The sequence below is a fragment of the Strix aluco genome, chromosome 2, assembly GCF_031877795.1.
Source record: "Strix aluco isolate bStrAlu1 chromosome 2, bStrAlu1.hap1, whole genome shotgun sequence".
NCBI classification, from domain to species: domain Eukaryota; kingdom Metazoa; phylum Chordata; class Aves; order Strigiformes; family Strigidae; genus Strix; species Strix aluco.
In genome coordinates, this window is record NC_133932.1 from 34,877,981 (window position 1) to 34,901,441 (window position 23,461).

General features: G+C 41.0%; 1 protein-coding gene across 6 annotated transcripts in view; it reads left to right on the top strand.

The window, feature by feature from the left end:
* Positions 1-23,065, top strand: part of ITSN1 (intersectin 1) — a 148,423-nt gene extending 125,358 nt beyond the window's left edge. For all 6 annotated transcript variants that reach the window (XM_074814283.1, XM_074814284.1, XM_074814286.1 and 3 more), the window contains 11 exons: positions 3,974-4,095; positions 4,988-5,094; positions 6,478-6,661; positions 7,119-7,217; positions 8,058-8,225; positions 9,887-10,099; positions 10,676-10,797; positions 12,820-12,902; positions 13,002-13,085; positions 13,513-13,686; positions 14,627-23,065. In XM_074814283.1, coding sequence (XP_074670384.1) covers positions 3,974-4,095; positions 4,988-5,094; positions 6,478-6,661; positions 7,119-7,217; positions 8,058-8,225; positions 9,887-10,099; positions 10,676-10,797; positions 12,820-12,902; positions 13,002-13,085; positions 13,513-13,686; positions 14,627-14,775 — 1,505 coding nt within the window. In that variant the 3' untranslated portion in view covers positions 14,776-23,065. The remainder of the gene's footprint in view (positions 1-3,973; positions 4,096-4,987; positions 5,095-6,477; positions 6,662-7,118; positions 7,218-8,057; positions 8,226-9,886; positions 10,100-10,675; positions 10,798-12,819; positions 12,903-13,001; positions 13,086-13,512; positions 13,687-14,626) is intronic.
* The last annotated feature ends 396 nt before the right edge of the window (positions 23,066-23,461 follow it).

The following is a 23,461-nucleotide window of genomic DNA, read 5'->3' on the forward strand; positions in this document are numbered from 1 at the left end:
TAGAATTTTTAAAAAAAGGAAAACTGAAATTGTTATGAAAGATCCTTGAATCTGTTGCTTGGCCTGTGTGGATTGGCAGTGTCAATACCTCCCCCGATAATCGCTGGCTGCTGCGAACGGGAGGAGGAGGCACATGTATTGGTGGTGACTGGTCCGGGCAAAAAAAAAAAAAAAAAGTAATGCTTAATATTTTGCAAGTGGGACTTTCCAGACTTGTTTCTAGATCCTACTTCCATCCTTCTCAGAGGGAAACGCTCTGCTCTAACAATAAACGGACATGCTAGTCCAGTTGAGAAATTCTAAACATGCTGAAATCGCTGAAAATAGCTGTGAAATGGGATTTTGCATCACAGAAGCTTGAGATGGAGAGATCTGTTTGTTCACCAGACTCTGAGCTGTCCTTAGCAAAAGCTTGAGGTAGTCTCTCAGTGGAGGGTCCATCCCACAAGATATTTATGGGAAATCGGTGGTTGCATCTGAAGCTAGTTGATAAGAAGACTGACTGGTGAAATTCTGTAATTTGTCTGAGTGAAGGAATGCTGTCATGATGTGCTATTCCCCCCTGCTTAAAGTTTTGGAGGAAAACTGTGACATAATTTTTTACGGCTTCTCATTCTCTATAATAGAACAGATTCCTGTCTACTGTGACCTTGTCATTAGGGACTGGTCCAGCATGGAGTGTACAGCGAAATCTGATAGTTACTTTTTTTAGAAAATCTCCCCGAATTAGAAGAAATCAGAAGTTGTGCCCATGCATGTAGATCAGCAAGTTCCATGACAGAAACTTCCTTCTGAAAAAGCAGAATCCCTTACTCATTGTTTTCAAGCTTAGTGATTAGCTTGTAAGACCCATATTTTCAGGGCTGACTTTATAAGGAAGAGGAACAACACACTTCTTAGAATGATATTTGAAATTATTTTTTACATTTCTAAAATCCCTTAATCCTACAAGTTCATGTGGTGGTAGGAGGTCAAAGCACGGATTTCTAGTTAAGGCATTTGCATGTTGGCTCTGTAAGTCCAGACAGAGTAACGAGTCTGGTGAGTGTGTGCAAATGCCTCTGCATGGAGTTGTACTGGTTATTCAATTAAAGGGCAGAAATCTGCTTATTCACAGTACTATGAGCATACCAAGTTAGCCATTGTAATTTCTCCATTCTTTTCTGAGTTTACTAGTGTAGCTAAGAATTCAAATTTGGCACCTTCTAGATGGGATCCAGCACTCTACTTTCTCAGATCAGGAGAGAAAATACAAAAGAATGGAGCACTCAGTAACTGAAAAGACAAATGCCAGTGCCTGATTTTAAGTACCTGAATGACTGTATGCATGAGGGACTATCTGTGTGCTTTAAGTTAGAAACATTAACCAACTCTACACTGAGGTAATGTCCTGTACTTTACCCGCAGCAGAGCCTTCCCATCTGTCGGTGGAAATGTCTGATATCAAGGGTGCTTTCTAGCCCCTAGCAGGAGTCTCTTTTAGTGAATTGAATTCTACAATGTTATTATTACAGCTGCAAGTGGAATTTAGGTGTTTGTAAAAGTACTTTGCACAGTACTTTGGCATCCATGAAAAACTAGCTAGAGCCCTATGGTCTGACATTTCCACTTGGAAAGAAAGCCAGTTCTTCTTTGGTGTTTTTAATACAAAGACAAGAAGAATCTTTGTACTTGTGCACCTCATGAAGAAAATACTTTATGAGAAAAGTGTCTCCTGCATGTTCTGCTCAGATTGAAGCAAGGTATTTTCCCAAATATTTAGTAGACCAAAAGTAGACCATTTGTTCAAGGTCAGAGTAGTCCACTTACATCCCAGTTGGCTGGCTGTCAAGCTAGCTGCTAAAATATATTATGATTCAAAACGTTAAATGCTTCCTCTAAAAGGTTGGTGGTTGGAAACCACGCTTCAAACCAAGGTCATCAGCATCTTTGAAGTAAACTTCCCCAGTCTCTAGAGAAAAATAATTAAACACTTTGTTCACTTTTAATGAAGCTGACAGTGCATGGGGAGAACTAGTTCTGTTTATTAGACCTCTGATTTACATGATGACTAAAAAAATGCTCTGAAAGCAGCCATTTATTAAACAGAAACGAAACTTTTGGCTTTTCAAATGTGCCTAGTGCTGTCATTTTTTTGGCATAAGATTGATAATTCTCAAAACCTACTTTTTATTTCAAGCAAAGTTTCAATTGCATCTTCTAAAGGACTGCAATGTACTGTATCTCAGAGGAGCATTATCAATATGCTTATGCTTCCAGTCTGATCTGTTCTCAGCTTCTTAATCAGAGAGGAAACTGTCTTGACTGTCTGTATCTACTCTTCTTTTTTTAAAAAAAAAAAAGAACATAAAAATCTTTAAGTCAAATCTATTCTTACCTTTTCAGTTGAAGCAGCAGTTGAAGGTAGTCCATGAAAAACTTAATGGTGATACGTGTGGACCTTGACAGTGGCATAGTGCAGAATCAGCTCCTGAGTTACATTCAGGAAGCTAAAAATGCAGTAAATACTATAACAAAGAACTGAAGGAGTTTCCGGGGTGTGATGTGATGTGATTAGGAGCAGTAGTGGTTCACTTTGTGAAAGCATATGTAAACACCTGATCTAAAAACATCCCTGCCAGATCTCAGTAGGTTGGTGTCATTGCTGATGCTGGTGAACAGTGTAAAAAAAAAAGCCTTGACCATTTTAAACCCCATGAAGTGAAGGTCTCCTTGAATATTTTTCAGTCAGAACTTTTTCCATAAGGAGAATTTGTTTCAGTGGGGACTATACTGAATATGCCCATACTTCACTGAGGGGTGGGGGAAAGAATTAAACTGAAGAATTTTGATTGTGTAGAAGTAGTTGTAAATAGTGCATTTTTAAAGCAAAATGTTTTCAACCTGTTTGAAATCACCATTGCTTTTTGAAATGCATTTTATTTTATGCAGAAAAGTAATAAAAATAGTTTTAACAGTGAAACTGGAACAAAACATTCTGCTTGCAAGTCTCAGAAGAATTTCATTAAGCTCAGCTGAAAAATACTGGCTTACAGAAAAAAATATAATTAAATGTTCTGGTCTGATTCAGAATAGAAAATAAAATTTGAGATTCTAGAATTTATACAAAAATTCTAACATCTACACAGGATAAACTCAAGGGAGGTTTTCTGCAAAAATTAAAGAACAAAACTGACGGAAGATGAGTTCTTAGTTACAAACTTTTCCCATGCTTTTAAAGATAAACGAGAAAAATAATCAACCCCTTTGGCTTGACCTATAAATTAGTGAAATCCATGTAGCAATCTCCACTGACTTCGTGTGTTCTGGCTCAAGTCCTTCAAATATTTAGAAGCAATTTTTAATTGAAGTGTGGAGAAGTAAATAAGCTCTGCAGTACCTTCTTGATTAGGATGCCTACTTTGACTAAATGGATAAAGGTGAAACTTGAATTTAAAGTATCGATAAACTGAGGGCTTATATATATTTCTAAAGGGCCCATCAGAGCATTAAGGTCACTATAGCACTCTTTCCAGATTCTGTTCCCTTTTAGGATATCTCTCCATTTTCTTTGGCAGTAATACCAAATGAAGTCTTTGCCCCCTTTTTTATTAACAGCCATCCATTTGGGGATTTGTTTTACAGGGTGGTTCCAGTTGAATGACACAACTAAAGGGGACAGTGAACTTCAGAGTGAGGTTGGAAAGAAATGGGAAGGTAGCTGTGGGGGGGGACGTTTAATCTTTGCCACCAGAGAAAAGTTAACACTTAGAAATGTCCTTGATTTTTTTTTTTAAAAAAAAAAGCTGTTAAATACAATGTTTTGAGTCACTAAGAGATGAAGCATTGTTAGCATTGTGCCATTACATGTGAATAATAACTGAACTGCACAGACCGTAGTTACTGTTCGTTAAGCATTACTTGAACTGCTATGGATCTGAATTAATTTGCAAATGACCATAAGTAAAATCTAGGATCCTTTTGTGTTTTCCAGGGTGTGCAGACTTGCATCTTCTGGATATGTTGACGCCTACCGAAAGAAAAAGGCAGGGGTACATCCATGAGCTCATTGTCACGGAAGAGAACTATGTAAATGATCTACAGTTGGTCACAGAGGTAAGATGGCACAGCAGCTTTAGGAGCAGGTTTTAATCATCCATCTTTTTAAAGTAAATCAGTAATTTAACTATGCAAACTCACTTTATATCACTGCCATGTTTGACTTCCTAGGGATGATCTGTATTAAGTTTTCATATCTATATATATCTCTCTATATAGATATATATGCATGTCTGTATGGGTGTGGGTGCAACTAATGTTAAGCCCTTGTGTTACCATCAGCAAAACACTGATATTTAAAGTATCATTCTAGTAAACCCTTTTGCTCCTGATTTTGAATGTTTATTTCTCATGTATAGGTTCTTAAAGCTTGAAGCACATTTTCCACATTCACAGTGTCACTCAGTTTTAACTTACTGTGTTTTTCTTTAAATGTTTACAAGGTGCATTTCTTATGTGGAAAAAGGAATTAGTACAGGCAACTGACTTAGACAACTCTTTGGACAGAGAAGGAAAGCCCCTTTTTGAAAAAGATGTCATGATATGCAAACCTGAAACACTGTGACATAAATCAGAACTTCCATAAAAGAGTCCAAAGTAAAATGTATTTTCAGTTGTATTATCAAAGTAATCCTGGGATATTTTGCAGGAGACCTTTGACTAAAATTTCCAAGTTTTGAACAGATTATCCAGGTCATAATTGCACCACCAACACAAATTTGGAGTATTCTCTTTTAAAGCTACACGCCACTCACGAACATGTTATCAGGGAACACTATGGATCTCTAGGGCACGGCGCATGTTTGAAGTCTGTTCCACTGAGTGTCAAGTGCTACTCTGATGTAAAGTTTTTCACTTCCAGGCTAAGGGAATGAGCATCATCAGTCTTACTCACTTTGATTATGCTTACCATATACTTTCTAAATTGCTTAATTTTCTGAATCTATAGATCTTCCAGAAACCACTAATGGAATCTGAGCTGCTAACAGAAAAAGAAGTTGCTATGATTTTTGTTAATTGGAAGGAGCTGATTATGTGCAATATAAAACTACTGAAGTAAGTTTTTTTCCCCCCATATTTAGCAATAACAAATCATGGGCCTCTCCCTCTGCTTCTCCTTTTAGCTGCACAAAAATATCTGCCAGTTATGCAATATCTGCCAGTAAGCAAAAGGGCCATGCATTTTTCCTTGATGGAAAAAGCAAAATATTAACAATGTTTGCTATGACTTGAGAAAAAAACTTGAGAAAAATGACTTGAGAAAAATCCAGCAGTTCTTTGCTGACTAAGTATTTGCACTTACTTTGTTCGTGGTGTACGTGTGCTCCAGAAGGCAAGATCAACCTCTCCTCAAGAGTAGTGCCTGCCAAGGCTCCCCACAGTCCTGTCATAGAATTTTACTTCCTCTGTCACAGCCCATACCCAGTTCCAGTCCTATTATTTGTGAACACAAAACAAGTCCTAACAACCTCTGCCTCCCTTATTTTGGGTTAGCTGCTGCATTTCTTTAGTTATTGTAGCTTTAGAGCACCTGAACGAGCTGGTTTATGAGAAGTGGCACCAGCAAAGCCTGGTTTCCTATGGATTTGTGTCCAGTGTACCCTGAACCTTTCCTTCCAAAGTCCCCAACTACTGCAACCCCAACTCTCTACCATGAAACTCCACAAAGTGCAAGTATCCTTATTTCTCCCTTCATTCTCTGTGGCCTCTGATGGATCCAATTCCTTCCTACTTGCATCCTTCTCACCCATCCCTACTGCTTCAGCAAGACGCAGTAAATGCTGTAGCTGGTTTGGAGGAACATGCGTGCAGGTTGCTCATCTGGTCATTGCTGGAGAAACTGAGTGAGGATTGAGTTAAACCTGCGTCTTCCTGAGTGAGAGAATAATAAAGTTCCTTTTTTCTCTAATGAGCTGCTAATTTTCACTGAATTTACAGGGATTTTATGCCTTTGAGATACTTACTTTTTTGTAAAATGTATTCGAAAATGGCCCACAAGTTGAAAAGTTATGGCAGTGATAAGACAAATGCAAGCAACTCAATGACAATAAACCTCCTTTCCTTAGGAAACCAGGCTAAAAACTAGAAGTAGCTTTGATCTTAAAGTAGTGGTAAGGTTTTTATTCCTCATTCATGAGCACATCTGTTACTCTCCTTCTAAACTAATAGAAAAAGAAATTACACTCCTTTTTGTATTGTATCTGATCTGGCATTGCATTAAATTAATGTCAAATAACAGTTTGGTTACCACAAGAGGGAAAAATGTTGGCTGAGGGTGCAGTCTTGATTATTTTATTCTTACCATATGCAATAAATCTTGTAGCTGATCTGTTTATGAATCTCTTTGTTTCAGTAATGAATAAGAAACCATATGTTCCATAAGAGGAATCATTCTTTAGTGGTCTCCTTATAAAACACACATGACCTTCTCATGTTTAGGGCTTTGCGTGTGCGTAAGAAGATGTCTGGAGAGAAGATGCCAGTGAAGATGATTGGTGACATACTGACAGCTCAGCTGCCACACATGCAGCCTTACATTCGGTTCTGTAGCTGCCAGCTCAATGGGGCAGCGCTCATCCAGCAGAAGACAGATGAAGTCCCTGAGTTCAAGGAGTTTGTTAAAGTAAGAGAAGAAGCAATCGCCATGAATTTTGTACCCTGTAGATTTAGCTCATAATTTTGCTAATTTGCAAAATGTAGTCTCAAACAGTGTTTGGCTCTGTGTTCAGCTAGAATGAAGTCTTCAGACTTAAGCACTCATTGAAAGAATACATTTTTTCATTGAAGGAATACATTTTTTCAAACAACTGTAGAGCCATAAAATACTTTGTTTAATAATGGTTTTGCTGTAAAATGCTGGGACAGTAAAAAGAGGCCCGTCTCTTGTACAGGCAAGGCAGGTGAAGAATATGTTGTAAAAAATACAAGAAATTCTGCTGCACTGACATTGTGATCTAAGAACAGATTTAGCTGAGGCATGGTGTTCATTTGTTACCTTACCTTTTCCTTTCTTGGAGGAGCTCATTTTGCAGGGTTTTAAACGAACTGACTAACACCGTTTTACCTCTCTAATGTTTCAGAGGTTAGCAATGGATCCTCGCTGTAAAGGAATGCCACTATCAAGTTTTCTACTAAAGCCTATGCAACGGGTAACAAGATACCCACTAATAATTAAAAATGTACGTTCTTTTGCAAAGATTATATTTTTGATGCTGCTTTGCTTATAGCTTAATTACAGGGTAGTTTCCCTATTTGTGTCAAGAGTTGTCACTGTTAGATATCTGATGTGCTAGGGAACACATCCTTCTATATTTGATCACGCTAGAGAAAATGCAGTAACTCATTTGGCTTCGGCAAAATGACTGGGTATTTCCATTAAAAACAGAGGTGAAACTTGCACACAAAGAACCAGAAGCCAGTGAATGCTGAATGAAAACTTTAAAATTCGGACAATAGTAGTAACGGATCAATCTTATGCTCATCTTTGCCTTTTCCCACAGTGTCATTCCCTTCCCATAGGCTGGTAAATGACATTCAGTGTGCAAGCCTGAATGTCAAATTGTTGCAAGTTACCTTACTGCACAGCTTATGTTGCTGGATAACTTACAACCCTTTCCTAACTTTCATTTGTTGCCTAACGCTTACCATCCTGAATAATGCTATTGAACTTGGCCCAAGACTTTCTCAGGAAAGAATTATAAATTGGATGTTGGCATTTAAAAGATTCCTTAAACAGTCATGGATATATTTCTGTATATAGCTGAAATTTGCATACTTACATCAGAAGAGTGAGCGGTGTTCTGATGCAAAGGCTCTGCAGGCAGGCATTCAGTTCAGCTGTTCACAAAGAGACTGAATTTGTCTCCTATTTTTCATGTTTGTCAAGGAGGAAAAGAAATTTTGGAACATACTGGCTGGTTCTGATGAAATGAAGAAATAAAACAGAAGTATAGGGCTGACTATGAATACATTTTAACTGCAGGTAACGGAAAAGGCTAATGCATCTTATTTATCTGTAGATAATAGAAAACACTCCTGAAAACCACCCTGACCACAGCCACTTGAAGCATGCTCTTGAGAAAGCAGAAGAATTATGTTCTCAAGTAAATGAAGGCGTGCGGGAGAAGGAAAATTCAGATAGGCTGGAGTGGATCCAGGCTCACGTTCAGTGTGAAGGCCTGTCGGAGGTAAACAAAGTGCTATCTAGAGTAACGCAAATGTGGGCGCACTTCTCCACCGGTTGGGAAGAAACCATGGCTCACTTATGGCACTGCATCAGGGGACAAACAGTGTAATTAATCAAGTCATATAATCTTCAATCCTTTGTCTTCATCTTTCTTTGGCTCTCTTTCACTCCTGCATGTGATTCTTTTTGCTGCTCGTGTTATTGCCTTCTGTATGATAAATGCTGCTTTTGTTGCCTGGCTCTGGACTCGTACCAGGTTCAGTGCTGCAATTTTCAGCCACAACCTTCTGGTTTCATAGCTCTTTAGAATACAGTGGTTATTGTACTGCTGTATCTCATCTTGAAGTTATACCTGACCATCCTGGAGTGCTGTAAAACTCATCGCAGAAAATATTTTTTGTGATAAAACTTTGTATACATTTTGAAAACTCAAGAATACTGACCAAGTCTGTCTCAAGACTTCACAGAGGGAATCACTGCCCCCCCATTACATGTTATTTTTTAAGGTAATATGCTAAGTTTCTCTACTGAAACTATAATGAAAATATTGTGTCGGTATGTCCTGCAAAAGGATGGAGGATATTTTGATGGCCTCCCTATTATTGATGAAGGTAATAGAGGAAGACAGATCATAACTTGATTTTCAAAGTATCTATTGAGTTTTCAGCTCTAGAAGATAAAAAAATAAGCACTGGTTGGTTTATAAACTGGAAAAAATTGCATTTCATCTTATGAAATCTAACTGTTTCAGGGAAAAGACATGTATGACAATGTCAGAAGGGTCAAAGACACATTCAGCTGTCTTAGAACTACTGCCTGAAGGAAGATGGCTGCTTTTATCTTTTGTAGATGATGTCTGGCCCTAGAACACCAAAAATACCTGAAACACCAAATGGCTGCTTGCTGACACAGTAATGCCAGTAGCAGCAGCCTTGAATCTGTGTCAAGGAACAATCGAGGCTTCCCCCGGCTTTTTGTCTGAGGTGTTTCTAATCTGTAAAAGGAGCCACTCCAGGTCTACCTGCCCAGCCAACTAGGATGGCAGGAAACATACCATCACCTAGTGAAAATAAACCTGAAAATGATACTTTAGGAAAGGGCAAGCCTTTACTCATCTGGTAACAACCTTCAGATGAGTCTTAAATTCTGCCAGTTCCAGCCAGTGGTCAACAGCTGTCCTCTAACTCCAGGTCTAGTGGGTACACAAAGACAGGCTATCTGGAATTCCTTTGGTATGTTTTAATGCAAGAAATTCAAACACAGTTCAGAAATCCAGGCATTGTTAAGAAAGCTCAGCGTCTGGAGAGGCCATTTGCATAGCTACTGCTAATCCAGGACAAGTCATTGTCAGCTCAGTTCCACTCACAGAGATGCATGCGCATGGCAGAGAGACTGGAAAGGAGGCACAAATGCTTTTGGCTTCTCTCTGACTGTCGAGGTCGTGCCCTGTGCAACTGATGGGCTGCCTTAAAGTTAATTTTCATGTAGCCTTTCTATGACTTGCACTGCTTATCATGCGCAAGACAGAGACATTGCTCATCATCCCTGTGACACAAATTGCAACCAATGTCAGGACTCAAAACTGTATTTGATCTCTTTCAGGGGAACCTCGATTGTTTTACTTTATACAGTGCGTTGTTGTTCTTCTTCTACTTTTCGCAGCAACTCGTATTTAATTCTGTTACAAACTGCTTGGGACCACGCAAGTTTCTGCACAGTGGGAAACTCTATAAAGCCAAGAGTAACAAGGAACTGTACGGCTTTCTGTTCAACGATTTCCTCCTCCTCACTCAGATCATAAAACCTCTTGGCTCTTCTGGCACAGACAAGGTCTTCAGCCCCAAGTCTAATCTGCAATACAAAATGTACAAAACTGTAAGTACTGCTCTTAAATGGCGACTAAGATGGTTATACGCTAAAAGTGCGTATAGCAGGCAGCAGCTCCCATACTGGGTGTGTGGGCAATAGCCTTTTATAGAGAAGAGGCTTGAAAGCTTTGGCATACTGTGAAGAAAATTAACTCTATCCCAGCCAAAACCAGTACATGAGGATTTCAGGGACTGATGGTGAGAAAGCTGGTTGTTTGCTTTAGCAAGATAAGAGAAGATGCTTTTGAAGTTTTGCTAAAATAACCTCTTCAACAAGAGGTCATGTGTATCAGGGAATGATGGGGACAGTAGTGTTTGCTGCTCTTTGTAGGAAAGGAGAAATTGCTATGCTTCATGAGGCTGCTTGCTTACTTCAGGAGAAGTGTTCCCAGACTCTGGAGGCACCTATATCTTTCATAATAAGAAAATTTTTAAAAATGACATATCTGAAGAAAGATGGGAGGCAGGCAGAAGGGGAAAGATAATGCAGGCACAAGATAAATCTGTTGTAAATTGCTCTGTGTTGAATGCATCTGTTCGGATATTGTGCGGTAGAACTCTAGCTTTGCCTAATGTTTTACAGCCCATTTTTCTAAATGAGGTACTAGTAAAATTACCCACAGACCCTTCTGGAGATGAGCCCATCTTCCATATCTCCCACATTGATAGAGTCTATACACTCCGGGCTGAAAGCATTAATGAAAGGTAAGTACCTGCATAGGCCATGTTAGTACTGAATTTGAAAAGTGTGGTGGAAATGTATATGATGTACACATGCATAGCAGTCTCCAAGTAGTTTATCTTACAAGACTGGAGAATTCTTTCTGCTTGAGAATATGGTGATACTCAGTATATGAAAAGGATGGAGAAATAATGATGTTTGCTGAATTCCAGTAAGACCAACAGTGAAATGGCTAGGAGGGTTGATATATAGGTCATATTTCACAATATTTTTATGTTAGCGTAAGGAAGCCAAAAGATGCAGTCCTATCTTCTTACGTTAACATCTGTTTGTTTGTGCCAGTGCAAGCATTTGTATGGCTGTATGTCAAATGAGATTGAGGAACAGGTCAGAATTAGAACTTGAAGCAAAAACTTATCAAACTAAACCCAGTTAGTTTTGATCTGGTTCAATTTAGACTGAAACAGTCAAAGGAATGGCAACCTCAAAACCTCATCTGGTGACTTTTATCCATGGCAAGCTTATGGAGACAAGATTACACTGACTTATACTGAAAGGGTTTCTCTACACAAATGTAAGGTCTTGAAAGATAACTTTCATTAAAAAATGAAAGCTGAAAGTGCAGCAAACCTCTCCCCCCTAGTATAGACATTGTGTTATACCAGCTTGCAAATGTATGGCCCCTAAAAATTCTGATGCATGAAAACGTATAAAACATCTTTGCTCCCTGCCTGCTTGACAGTGTTATTCATTATTATTCATACACATAGTTTTTCTTGCAAAAGACTGTACTTTTATGGATCCCATTTGTCCTTTGGGATGCTGTCCGTTCCTCTATGTTACAGAATGAACGAGCATCGTGGTTAGACCCTTGGTGATGAAAATTGACACAGCCTTTTCAACTTAGGATCTGTTGCACAACTCAGACTATAACAATAATCATCTGTTTTGCATCAGAGCACTCACAGCGGTAGTCAGAAACATCTAAACTCTGCACCGCATTCATCCTACCTAGCTCAAGGAACTTCAGCGAGGTGCTCAGGCACCCTACGCTGAGCCATCAGTGGAAGGAGCCAGCTCTTCACATGCTGAACGCCCTCTGGAGGTGCCTGCCTCTCTCCATTCACTATAGAGAGAACTCACTGGAACTGCTATCTGAATTGGGTCACTCTACTTTGCTTATATGGGATAAAGCCTTTGACTTTCTTTTATGCCAGAATTACTTACAAAATAAATGCAGCATTTTAGGTGAGATACCTCTAGGTTTTCATCATTCACTTGCTTTTAACAAAGAGCAACAGAAATAAAACGTTAGCATTGATGAGTGATTAATTTGCCTATTTAATCTTAAAAGACCTTTATGATCAAAGGCCTGGTATGCTTCTGAAGCTGCCATTTACCAGTTAGGGCTGAGTTGGAACAGAATGGTCCTTAAGTGTTTTGTTTTCTTGAATGACTCCCTTACAGAATACAGGTGAGTGTTGAGACCCAAATCCAGGCTAGTCTAAGTAGCTGTAATGCTCTATAGAGCAGCAGCTCTTCATTTTGGAATCAGAAATGGATCCACAACTTCTAGATTCTCTCATTTTGCCTTGACTCAGGTCTCAGGTTCCCTTTCTTGTGTGTCACAGCAATTCTTCTAAACCCTTGAAGTCCCTTGGCACCCCTTCCACACGTTTTCTCTGTCAGTCTTTCCACTCAGTCTCTTAAGTATGAAATGATTTCCCAGAAGGGCTTGTAGGGAACCATGATCATTCATCATCTGTGTACTCCCTGAGTTATGCTTCATGTGTCCTGAGGCTCAGGAGGATTTTGGTATGAAACCTCAGGGGTCAAGGAAAGTGGCCACCTCTGCAACATAGCTGTAAATGTGCTATGAATTCGAGTAAGATCTCCTCCAGGCAGAGAGCTTCAGTGTAGCAGAGCCTGTGATGGGGCCAGAGCCTTGCTTGGGAAGGAGGGACAGCTTTACTTTTGTCTGCTGTGCTCCAGGGATGAAAAATGAAAATGGTATTTTGCAACTTTTTTTTCCTTTCCTTCTGAAGGACTGCCTGGGTTCAGAAGATCAAAGCTGCTTCAGAACTTTACATAGAGACTGAAAAGAAGAAGAGGGAAAAGGCCTACCTAGGTACAGCACGGGATGCAGGCATCTCATCTTTTGTGAAAAAGTCCATGGGCAGGGAAATATATTAATGACTTTTCTCTCTCCTCTTCTGTTTCACCACAGTTCGCTCACAAAGAGCAACAGGCATTGGGAGGTTGATGGTGAATATTGTTGAAGGCATTGAACTAAAACCTTGCAGGTCCCATGGTAAGTGCCTTGGGTTTTTCATAATATGCTCTGTGAAGAAGACATTCCTATTTGTCAGACTAACTTTGAAGGAGTACACAAAACATGGTTTTGTTTAATGAAGCAGTTTTAATACACTTAGAATATGTGGAAGTGATTTTGTGCAGTTCAGTAGTAGTTATGCAGTCATCCTGCATTAAGCATTTGTTTCAGACAAACTTAGTTTTCACCACATAAGGCATTTCATAAGAGATCATAAGCCACAAAGTCCTGAAATGAAGAGTGGAAGGTGCTCAATGCCTTGCAGAACTGTGTCCCTGTTCATTATAATGATGGTGAGGCCACAGTATTTCCCTTGTCCATTGGCTGTAGGAGGAGAAGGATATTTAGGAGGAAGATTACACATGTAAAACCATGATGACTCTTCTGTTTGTTTCCATCTTCCCAGGAAAGAGTAACCCATACTGTGAGGTGACGATGGGCTCTCAGTGCCACATTACCAAGACGATACAGGACACCCTCAACCCAAAGTGGAACTCCAACTGCCAGTTCTTTATCAAAGACCTCGAGCAGGACGTGCTCTGCATTACAGTGTTCGAGAGGGACCAGTTCTCCCCAGATGGTACGTAGGGGTCTGCCGCCCTTCCAAGGGTATTTTCAAATCTCCCATTTTGAAGAGGTGCATGCCTGCTGAGGTAAATCATAGGATCAGAGAATGGTTTGGGTTGGAAGGGACCTTTAAAGATCATCTAGTTCCAACCCTAATATTGAACCCGTTTGCATATTGGGAGCCTGCTCACCATTGCTCCCCAGTGAAGTTACGCTAGTATCAGCACAAAAAAATCAAGCTCTCTCTGTTTTTGTGGGGTTTCCTTTCTTGTGCAAGTTGACAACTGAAGTGTGGTTTGCAGTTCTGCTGTGTCTTTAAAAAACTCTGGATGCTGTTTGCAAATGGACACATTAATGCAGGAGGAAGAGAAGTATTTTCAAGTTCCTGTAAGTAACAGTGGCAGAAATACACCCAGGTTTCCTAACCCATTCTTATTTCACTACCTGGGTTGAGCGTATGGAGCATTGAAGAGTGTAGTTTGGAGTCACAATCTCTCAGGAAGTATTGGGATAGGACTGTCATTCATGTGGCCAGTACCGGTTGGCCCATTGACCTTGTCACTGGTGTGATGCACTGCTTGACTCTATCATCTCCAGAGGGCTTCACACTCAGTTTGAACTGTGCAGCAGCCTTTGGCCTTTTTGCTGACATATCATAAAATAAATAAGTTACTGGAGCAAGGCAGCCGTGAATTACAAAGTGGATATTTCCCCTTATGGGACCATTTACTTTTTAGTGCTGCTGCTGTCTAATATGGTCTGCCTAAATTCCTCTTCTATGCAGATTGGCAGCCTTTGGCCGCCTTCAACTGCAAAAATATAGTTGGACTGAAAACTTGTTTTCTCCTTTCACTATGTATAGATGGAAGCTTAGTTCCTTCTGCAAATTAGCATTTTGGTGTAATGTAAAACAGTTGTGTCATTTCTGAGCATGCTGTCTTTTTGCATTTCAGACTTTTTGGGCAGAACAGAGATCCGTGTGGCAGACATTAAGAAGGATCAGGGTTCAAAGGGACCAGTTACAAAGTGTCTCCTTCTGCATGAAGTCCCAACAGGAGAGATAGTCGTCCGACTAGACCTGCAATTGTTCGATGAGCCTTAGGAGGAAAGGGACCAATGTTTTGTTTCAGTCTGAGTTCACTGCAATAGGTGTCTGCAGAAGCTGTCACAAAATCCTTACTGGTGTGGTATGAAACTACTGCTTGCCCTTCACACATAAGAGGGTTATCAAAGCAAACAGGAGCATCTTTGTGCCTTGATAATTCTCACTGAAAAAATGAATCCCAATTTAGTGAGGAGATCTCCCTCGATTTCTCTATGTGGAACTTGACGTTAGTTTCTTGGGTTTATGAAATAACCTCGTTGTTCGTTGTGTTCCAGTCTGAAAGGCTGGCAAACCACATAGGTTGCTGTGCTTGCTCCAGTTACCCTACTCTTTAATTTACATGAAGAAGGCAATGTTGGTATGTTTTGGAGGCTTTCTGCAGGGTTTTCCCCCTTAAGGAATTCTGTGCCTATTGCTCAGCAAAAAGTGGTGTGTAAATGTAATGTGAATGGAAGGAGCAGTTACGCAGTAAGAAGATCTTTGAAGATCTTCATGTTGGTACTGAAAAGACTTAGAAAATAAATAGTCTATATCTATAAACAGAGAAGATTCTATTAACATACCACTTCATGACTCACATTGCCCCTGAAACCCCTGAAAATAAATTATGTACAGGCTTTCTGCACAGAGATGAATTGCACTCCAGAAGAGTCCACCCACTCGGTACCTTTGGAAGTTGCTGTTTGCTATAGGACTGTAAATGTTCGAACAGTAAGTGAAGGATTAAACATAGAGCCCTGTTGTATGTTGTGCTATACCACTTCAATACTCCTTTACTACTGCTGCTTGATTGTGTGACTGCAGATGGATGATCTGTTGCCTGCAGCGAGGAAGAAAAAAAAATCCCGGCTCTAGCTCAGGAAGCTAATTTCTACCCCGCAGAGTCTAGTTTGCAAAGCAATCAGTGGTGACCAGTTATCAGGTTGTACCGTGCCTAACTGTGCGACATTGTGTTACTGAGTTCAGGGCAGCAGCATACTGTGGCTCACCAAGGTGTTTGTGGCAAGCCAGGGTGATCGCAGGTTCGGTGGCAGCGATGCTGGATGCGACCGGAAACAGAGCGCTTGTGATGGTGCAGAGTGGGTAACCCCAAAGACTTGTCATCTGGGGGAATGCCAGGGCTTATATATCCAGTTAACTCTACCAATACACACATATAGGCCCACATCCAGCAAACTTTCCCTGTTCAGCAAAGCACCCAGCTTTAAGCGTGCACTTACGTCTTGTTTCCCTTGAGCACATGCGTAAGTGCTTTGCTGAGTCTGGACTTGAGAGAGAATAGACCCCTCAGAGTAAAATTCCTCTTTGTTCTGCTTGGATTCATTTTGTTCATGACCTATCATGCATACACTGGTATTTTTGTAAGGACTTTATTTCCGAATGGGAGGTGTCAGCCTGTTTCAGTAGCATGTGAACGTTCTTGTGGAGCCTGATGTTAGGTTTTGGTGTTCCTTGCATGTCCTTTCAGTACTGGTTTCCACCTTTCCTGTATAGGCGGTGTTCTCTAGCACTACAAGTCTTATTGATTTCCATTAGGAAATTAGGATATATTCATAACAGATAGGTAGATACAGTATGGTAATAAGTGTAAACTGTGCTGGGAAGTGTCTGTGTATTATAATTTCCTAAAAGACCACTGTAATGTTTGAAGCAATGGGAAAAAAAATATGTATGTTGGAGGGACAACAAAGTTTACATTTCATACTTTTCAGAATCGCTTTATTATTTATTTATTGAAGATAGTGTAGAATTTTGTATCAGAAATGACAGACATACTTATGTATTTTTTGAAACAAAACAGAGATACACACTTTAGTTAGAAACTTTCAACTGACCACATTTTAGAGGGAGTGTAACTTCCTAGGCATGCATTTGTTTACCACTAACTGGCTGAAAACACAATTAAGAGAACTTTAAGTTTCTATTTTTCAATGTTGTTAAGAAAATTGTTTCAATTAAAATATGTAAATAGTACTAAACCCATGCTTTCCTAATTCCATATCAATACATTTTATTAAATATAATGTATATGAAAATACACATTGTTGTGGTAGGATAAAAAAAGTGATAAAATCTATTAATGGAGTAACATTAAATGTCATTGTCTAACCTTTTATCGCTGTCCTAATTTTACTCAGTAGCTGTAAATATGGTGAACATGCATTTCAGTGTTTTAAAAGTAGCATCACTTTTTTATGGTATCATTTCACCAGCATGAATTACAGTAACAACTAAATAGACAAACAGGACAGAAAAGACCGTGGGTGTAATGCAGAAATCCTGGCCAGGTTTTTGAAGGGAGCCTCAAGGAGCTGCACCTTTCTCTGAGACTCAACTGGTGTCAGAAGTGGGTGACCCTTAGCCACAAGGGCTCCTCTCAGATTGCGACCCTTGTCGTGGGCATGTACGATTGCACCATTTTGGGGAGTTGTAACAGAACTGAGCACCTTCCCGACCACCATCACTTGTGATTTCCCACTTACCCTCGATGCACAGCAGTGTTTAACTCCTATTAATGTCAATAGGAGTTATGCAAACATGATGATGATGGTGAAAGACTGGGGTTCGGCTCACGGATATCTAAGGAATCCCTCATAATCGGTCTAATCCTAAAGAGAAAGGCTGTCCTAATCCCTGTGCATCGAGGACAGACGTACATATACCCTTAGAGCCAGCCGACTGTGCATCAGGATGTGGCTATTTTCTCGCTTGCTCACCCGCAGTGCTCTGGAGCACACTGGCACTGTTGGCTTCCCAGGTGGAACTGCTTTTCACCAGGGTTAGCCAGAGGTTCGTAGGAACCCATTGAATCCTGCCTGGTTTTCCCTGTTCAGGAATGCTACAGCCTTGCACATCGCTTTGCATTAACTCCGCGGCTGCGCAGGCCACGGGTTTCTGCTTTTCTACCCACCATAGCTGCGTAGACCTCCTGCTCATCCAGCACTTCATGCTGTAAAAGCTCAGGCCTTTTACTGAAAAAAGGGACTCATTAGCTGTATTCCTACTAGTGCTTTCATAGAGAAAACTGCAAGCTCTCATAGGCTTGTTTAAATACCCCCTGTGTTCTGAAGCATTTGGGGAAGGGAGAGGTGCACAGCAATACCTAGGAAGTTGGGTATTTCTTTCTGTGTTTTAGAAAGTCAGCTGGCATTACCACAATATATGAAAGTCAAGCCATCCTCTTATGAGTGCCATGTGCTGGCTGTCAGGCCAAACTCTGCTAGTCTGTGCTACCGGTATTGAATACTTATATTTATGTAGACCCTACTTTTCAGATGCTGGTTATTGATCTCTGAATATCTTCATAAAGGAGCACACCTGAACTCACAGGTCCCTTTCCAGCCCCGTCAAGATGTGTGTAAACTGTTCCTAATGTTATGCAAAACAACCACAACAACAACATTGAAGCCAGATAATGCTTGATCACATTTTGGATTGAAAGAGCAGATTCATGCAGATAAGCATCCCCACTAAAATGCAGAGTTTGTAAACCTGTGTATTGTGGAGTTCTGGGACTGGCTGTCTGCATTTGCTTTGGTAAAATTCATTCTTGTAGAGAGGCTAAGTACAAGGTCTCTCCGTTATTTGTCCTTAAAATGAGGCACTGGTGAAGTTGAACTGGTACATGGACCACTGGGACTGGCCCTCAAGACGGGGCTTCATTTCTGCCTTTAAGCAGGCTCTACTTTTTTTGAGAAGACATTTTGCTTAGAAGTAATTCTTCAGCATCAAACTCCTTGGCTGGCAATCAAGCCTCCCTAAAAATAGTACTGTGACTTTTTAATGCATTCACTGCCTTCATTGAAACAGTGGTCTTGCTTTGGATACACTGGGAGAAAAAAACCCTGAGAGAAGAAAGAGCAAAATCTGCAGCTGTGAGAAAACATGCGATGGAAAAAGTTGCACTGGTAGTTTGGTTTCCAAGCTGTAATTCTGGGAATTACATTTTTCCCTTAGGTACATTAATTTTAACAAGGAGAAGAGTGTTTTTCCCTAGTACTTTCTTGGTTTTAAGTCTTATAGTAGAACTGAGTTAATGGGTCAGAAACTGGAAAGGAACAACACCGCTTTTAGAAAGTATTAAAATGGCTTTTGAAAGATGCTGGTAGCTGGGAACAGGCAGAATGTCAGCATCATTGTGGCTGCAGACAGGACAGGATACTGAAGAGAAAGGAAAAGAATCTTTTTTATTTTGTTTTTTTTGGGGGTGAGGGGAGTCAAATCCACAGTCTCACATCAGAACTTCAATTATCCAGGAGCCCAAGCATCCATAATGTAACAACAGTAATTAATAACAAACCATGTGTTTGTCCTCAGCCTGGGAGAGCCACACTGGATTTAGTGCAGCTCTATTTATGCAGGAGTTTGCATGCACTTTTTTTATAGAAGTGGAACTTTTTGGTGATTGTAACAGCCCTTATACTCCTCTTTCCAGGAACTACCTTCTGAGATACACCTCTGAGGTACAGCAGGCACTGTGTTGTTTCAAGATGCTTTCACAAGGACTTCACAGGCTTGTAAACATTGCTGTCAGGCTCTTTGCTTTCCTGGTGCTATCCAGGCAGCTCTCACGACCACCCAGGAGGTACGCGGGTACGTGCCCTTTCCATACAGGGAATTGGCTGCACCAGCATCAATGTGCCAGTTTTCTATCTCTCAAAGGACTTGTTCCCCCAGCCTACAGTCATATGAGGTATTTGCCAGTAATGCCGTTACACATCAGCAGGGTGGATGTCTGTCCTTTCACCTGTATCCCCATTTAGGACCTCTCCATCATTGCTCTGATTGCAGTAAGGATCACCCTGGGCTTGTGATCTGCCTGGAGAGTGTTTTCTCCCTGTGGACAGGAGTCAGCCCTTCAGAGATGCCTCTCAGGGAAACCACCTGAGCTAATTTTCCTCTGCGCTTGGTCAGGTGCAGCTGGAAGTCATTACACGCAGGGCAGGTTCAGCTCTCCCCCTTTCAGGGGTCCAGCCTGCCACCTGAGCACACATCTGTCCCGTTCTTCCCATCAGTGCCAGGCTTTGAGCTCCCGCTGCCTGTGCTGTGAGCCCATAGCCTCCGGTTCATTGCCATTATTGGAGGGTTGAGGCTCATGTTGGAGACTACCCAGGTCCCCTCCAGGCCATGATTTTCTCCACCTGCTGAGCCTGTTGGCTCCCTCCAAGCCAAACACCGGCTGAGTTGTTGCATGAACAAATGCAGCAGGGGACTGGGAAACATATCTCACCTCATCTTGCTGCCTTGCTCTGTTGCAGTCCCATTAGGTTTTTCTTCTGTGTACATCTGGTGAGTAACTGGTGCTTCTGTCCTGTAATTAATTAAGTCTTTTGGAAAGCATCACTTTTTCCTTCCCTTAACCCTAACTCCCAAAGCTCAGCTGTGTGAAGCAGTGCTGGTTTAGGGACCCCTTTCCACGTTTCTCCCTCACAGCTCATCTGGCAGCTGCCACCTCTGCCACAGCACTGCAGCCCCTCACTCAGTGAAGCACTTCAGCAGATGTTTAATTCGTGCCCCAATTCAGTGCAAAGGCATATGTAAAGCCAGCCAGGTGTGTACGTGCTTTGCTGGGGACACATGGAGGAATTCAAAATGCTTCAATAATGTAGAACCTACATTATGAAGTTGGTTCAAGCTCTGTAAGGATTGGAAGATTGCAATAGAGCATCAAACAGTCAAGATAAAATACAGAAGTAGTTTATAGTCTTTGCAGAGGGATCTGTCTTCCTTATCTTCCTGAAAGTGGTTTTAGACACTAAACCCTCCAGAATTGTATTTACTGGGCAAATCATAATTCTTATACTTACAGATGACAACACATTTGGAAACACTGTCAAATAAAAAACCACTAGGCTGACCTTGGCCTCGGAAATACCAAGTACCTTGCCAAGTATAGTGCTGGTAGAAAGCCAGTCTGTAAAGCCCTGGGAGGTTGCACACAGCTGGTGAGTTGACCTGGGCACTTTGAAAGACAGAGCATGTCACTGAGCTGACACTAAGCCAAATAACTAATAAATTACAACTTTTTTCTAGATGCACTTAATTATTCTGTATTTTCTCAACATGAGTTTTTATGAGGGAACTTTTTAAATGTTCATTTTACAATTTTTTTACCCTTTAAAAATAAAGAAATCACTTTTTGTTACATGTGAGTAGGGTTGGGGGGGAAACATTGTGAGTAATGCAGCTTTTGTAATATTATTAAATACATTTTCAAAACTAAAATGTGACAAGTCCAGACTTTTACTGCAACAGCGGTGTCTAGTTTCATACTGCTCTGCTTGCCACTGTGATATTTCAGTTTATACAAATCCAGCAGCCAAAACCCTTGAAACACAGAAAAGCTGGGAATCAGGTTAAATCACCGTAGCTTTGATGGGTTTGCTCTGTACGTACATTCCACATGTATCCTGGTGTTCGTTTAGCCCCAACACTCTTGTTCTACATACATATTGATGTATCTATAGTTAAATACATGCCTATATATATGTGATTATTTGTATATATAATATAAAAACACAGCTATGTTGTCATTGTCAAATACTGAGTAAATCTAACAGAAAAGTGTTCATAGGCACCTAGTTTTGTTTGTTCATTTAAATATTTTAAAACAAGGACCGTCCTTGGGAAATTATTTTTCTGTACATAGGAGGACATATTTAGGACCTATTTTAAAAGAATAAAGAACTGCAGTAAGAATATGTTAAACTAGCCTAGTTGCTTGATATAGTTGTCAAAGGCTCTGCTGCGACTGTCATGAATTCCTCGTGCTGCTTGTAAAGCTGCAAAAGTGTCACTAACCCTGGATTTAGTGGTCAGTTCTGGGATCTTAAAGTGTTGGGCAAGTGAAGGGAGCTGGTGCTTCCTCTGAGACCCCTTGTCAGACCCCCAGGCAGCAGCTCCTGCCACCGCAGTGAGCATAGGTGAAAGGGGAGGGCTGGCATGCAGGGGAGTAGGGGAAAAAGGGAAGAAATAGGGGCAGAGCAGCAGGGTCTCTGAACACCCCCCCCACCCCCCCCAAAAAAAACCCAACATGGGTGGGTGTCCATCCAGTGATGGAATGGAAGGGAAATTCTCCCTGGCTGTGGTGGGTGCTCCACGAGAAGGCCCTTACAGTGTAACCTGTTCTTGCCAGGAGGAAGAGGGAAGGTTGGGTGCAGGACCATCGCACTGGTCCCGGTGCTTGGCCAACTTGCTGCCCCCACTCTCATTCCCTCTTGCCCCATCTCACTGTGTCTTTCAGGCTCTCCTAGGTTTGTGCCACCACGCTCACCCCAGGAGGGGCTGCTTTTGGGGTGACTGGGCAGCACTGCCTGAAATGTCACGCTGGGGCGGAGGGACCTGCACCACCCCTCCTGCACCACATGCATCCATTCCACTTAGGCGAGGCCCATGGCAAAGCCACCGCCACAGGTACGTGCTCCCCCAGTGGCATGACAACCCCTAGCCCCCCCCCCGTGGTTCTTCCAGAAGGCTCTGGCTTTGTTAACAACTTGTGCAGAATTACCCTGTTCTAGACCTCAAGTCGCTGAAAAGGAATTTAGATTCAGGCAGCCTTTGCAGATGGTGTAACAGGTAATTTCTACTTCGTGTTGGTAAATTGTTGAAGAAAAACATACCCATAGTATTTTTTTTCAATGTTAATACTTAGAATTGGGGAATCTCCCTCCCCACTGGTGGTGGTGTTACTTTTTAGTGCACTTTTTGCTGCCAAACAAATGGTATCAATTAGTTTCCTTTTTTTGGTTTTCCTTAAAAAGATTGTACTGTCTGTAGTATTCATATGATCCTAAAAAATACAAAGGCATTATAAAATAAGATCTGGTCAAATAGGAGAAAAAGTTACTTTTTTTTATTTCAGAGGAAATAGAATTAATTTGTATTGTCCATTCACATCACATTAACTATTCTACAGTAAAATGTTCATACTGTGAAGCTGGCTTCTTTTGGTTTCTTAAAGCATTCTTAATAGGTATAATGAATAATTATGAATCAGACACCACTGTTTCTCGTAAGAAAATTTCAACTGTACTTTGGTTGCTGCGAATGTGTTGTTTCCTGAGCCACACTTGGTTAAATAATTCTATTTACAGACACAATCCAATTAAGCATAAGTCCTTAAAATGTGTTCACCTGTGTGAGGAATTGTGCTGCTTCCCAGACTGCAGTCACTGAAGTGGAAACTGCCGATACGGTTTTAGGCTGTGCAATTTGTTTGACACAGATGAGACTGTGGCTGTGCAAGTGAAATTATGCAAGAATAAATCCAGGTTTTTAAAAAGTTTAACTGTGTCCTGTTACATTCTTGAGAAGCGCTGAAGAAGAGTGATGTGCCATCACATACCTGAAATAGATCTCCAGATGAGAATTTTTGACAAAAGGACTACATAGGTATAAGCAAAGTGATAGACCTAGCAGCAGGGAAGTAACTTACCAGCATTTAATGTCTGGCACACGCCGTGTTTCATCTCCGTAACGCATTGTTGGCATTTTTTTCAGGTTTGAAAACTGGATAGTTGACCAAATCTATAGTCTGCCAGCCATCAAAAATAAATTATCAAAAACTCATACTGATAAAACCACCCACCCCCGAAAACCCCCCAACAAAGGGCACTTGCTCAATAGGCCAAGTGCCATTACTCAGTGCGTACCACCGCTTCGGCCCAGGCCCCGCCCTGCGGCC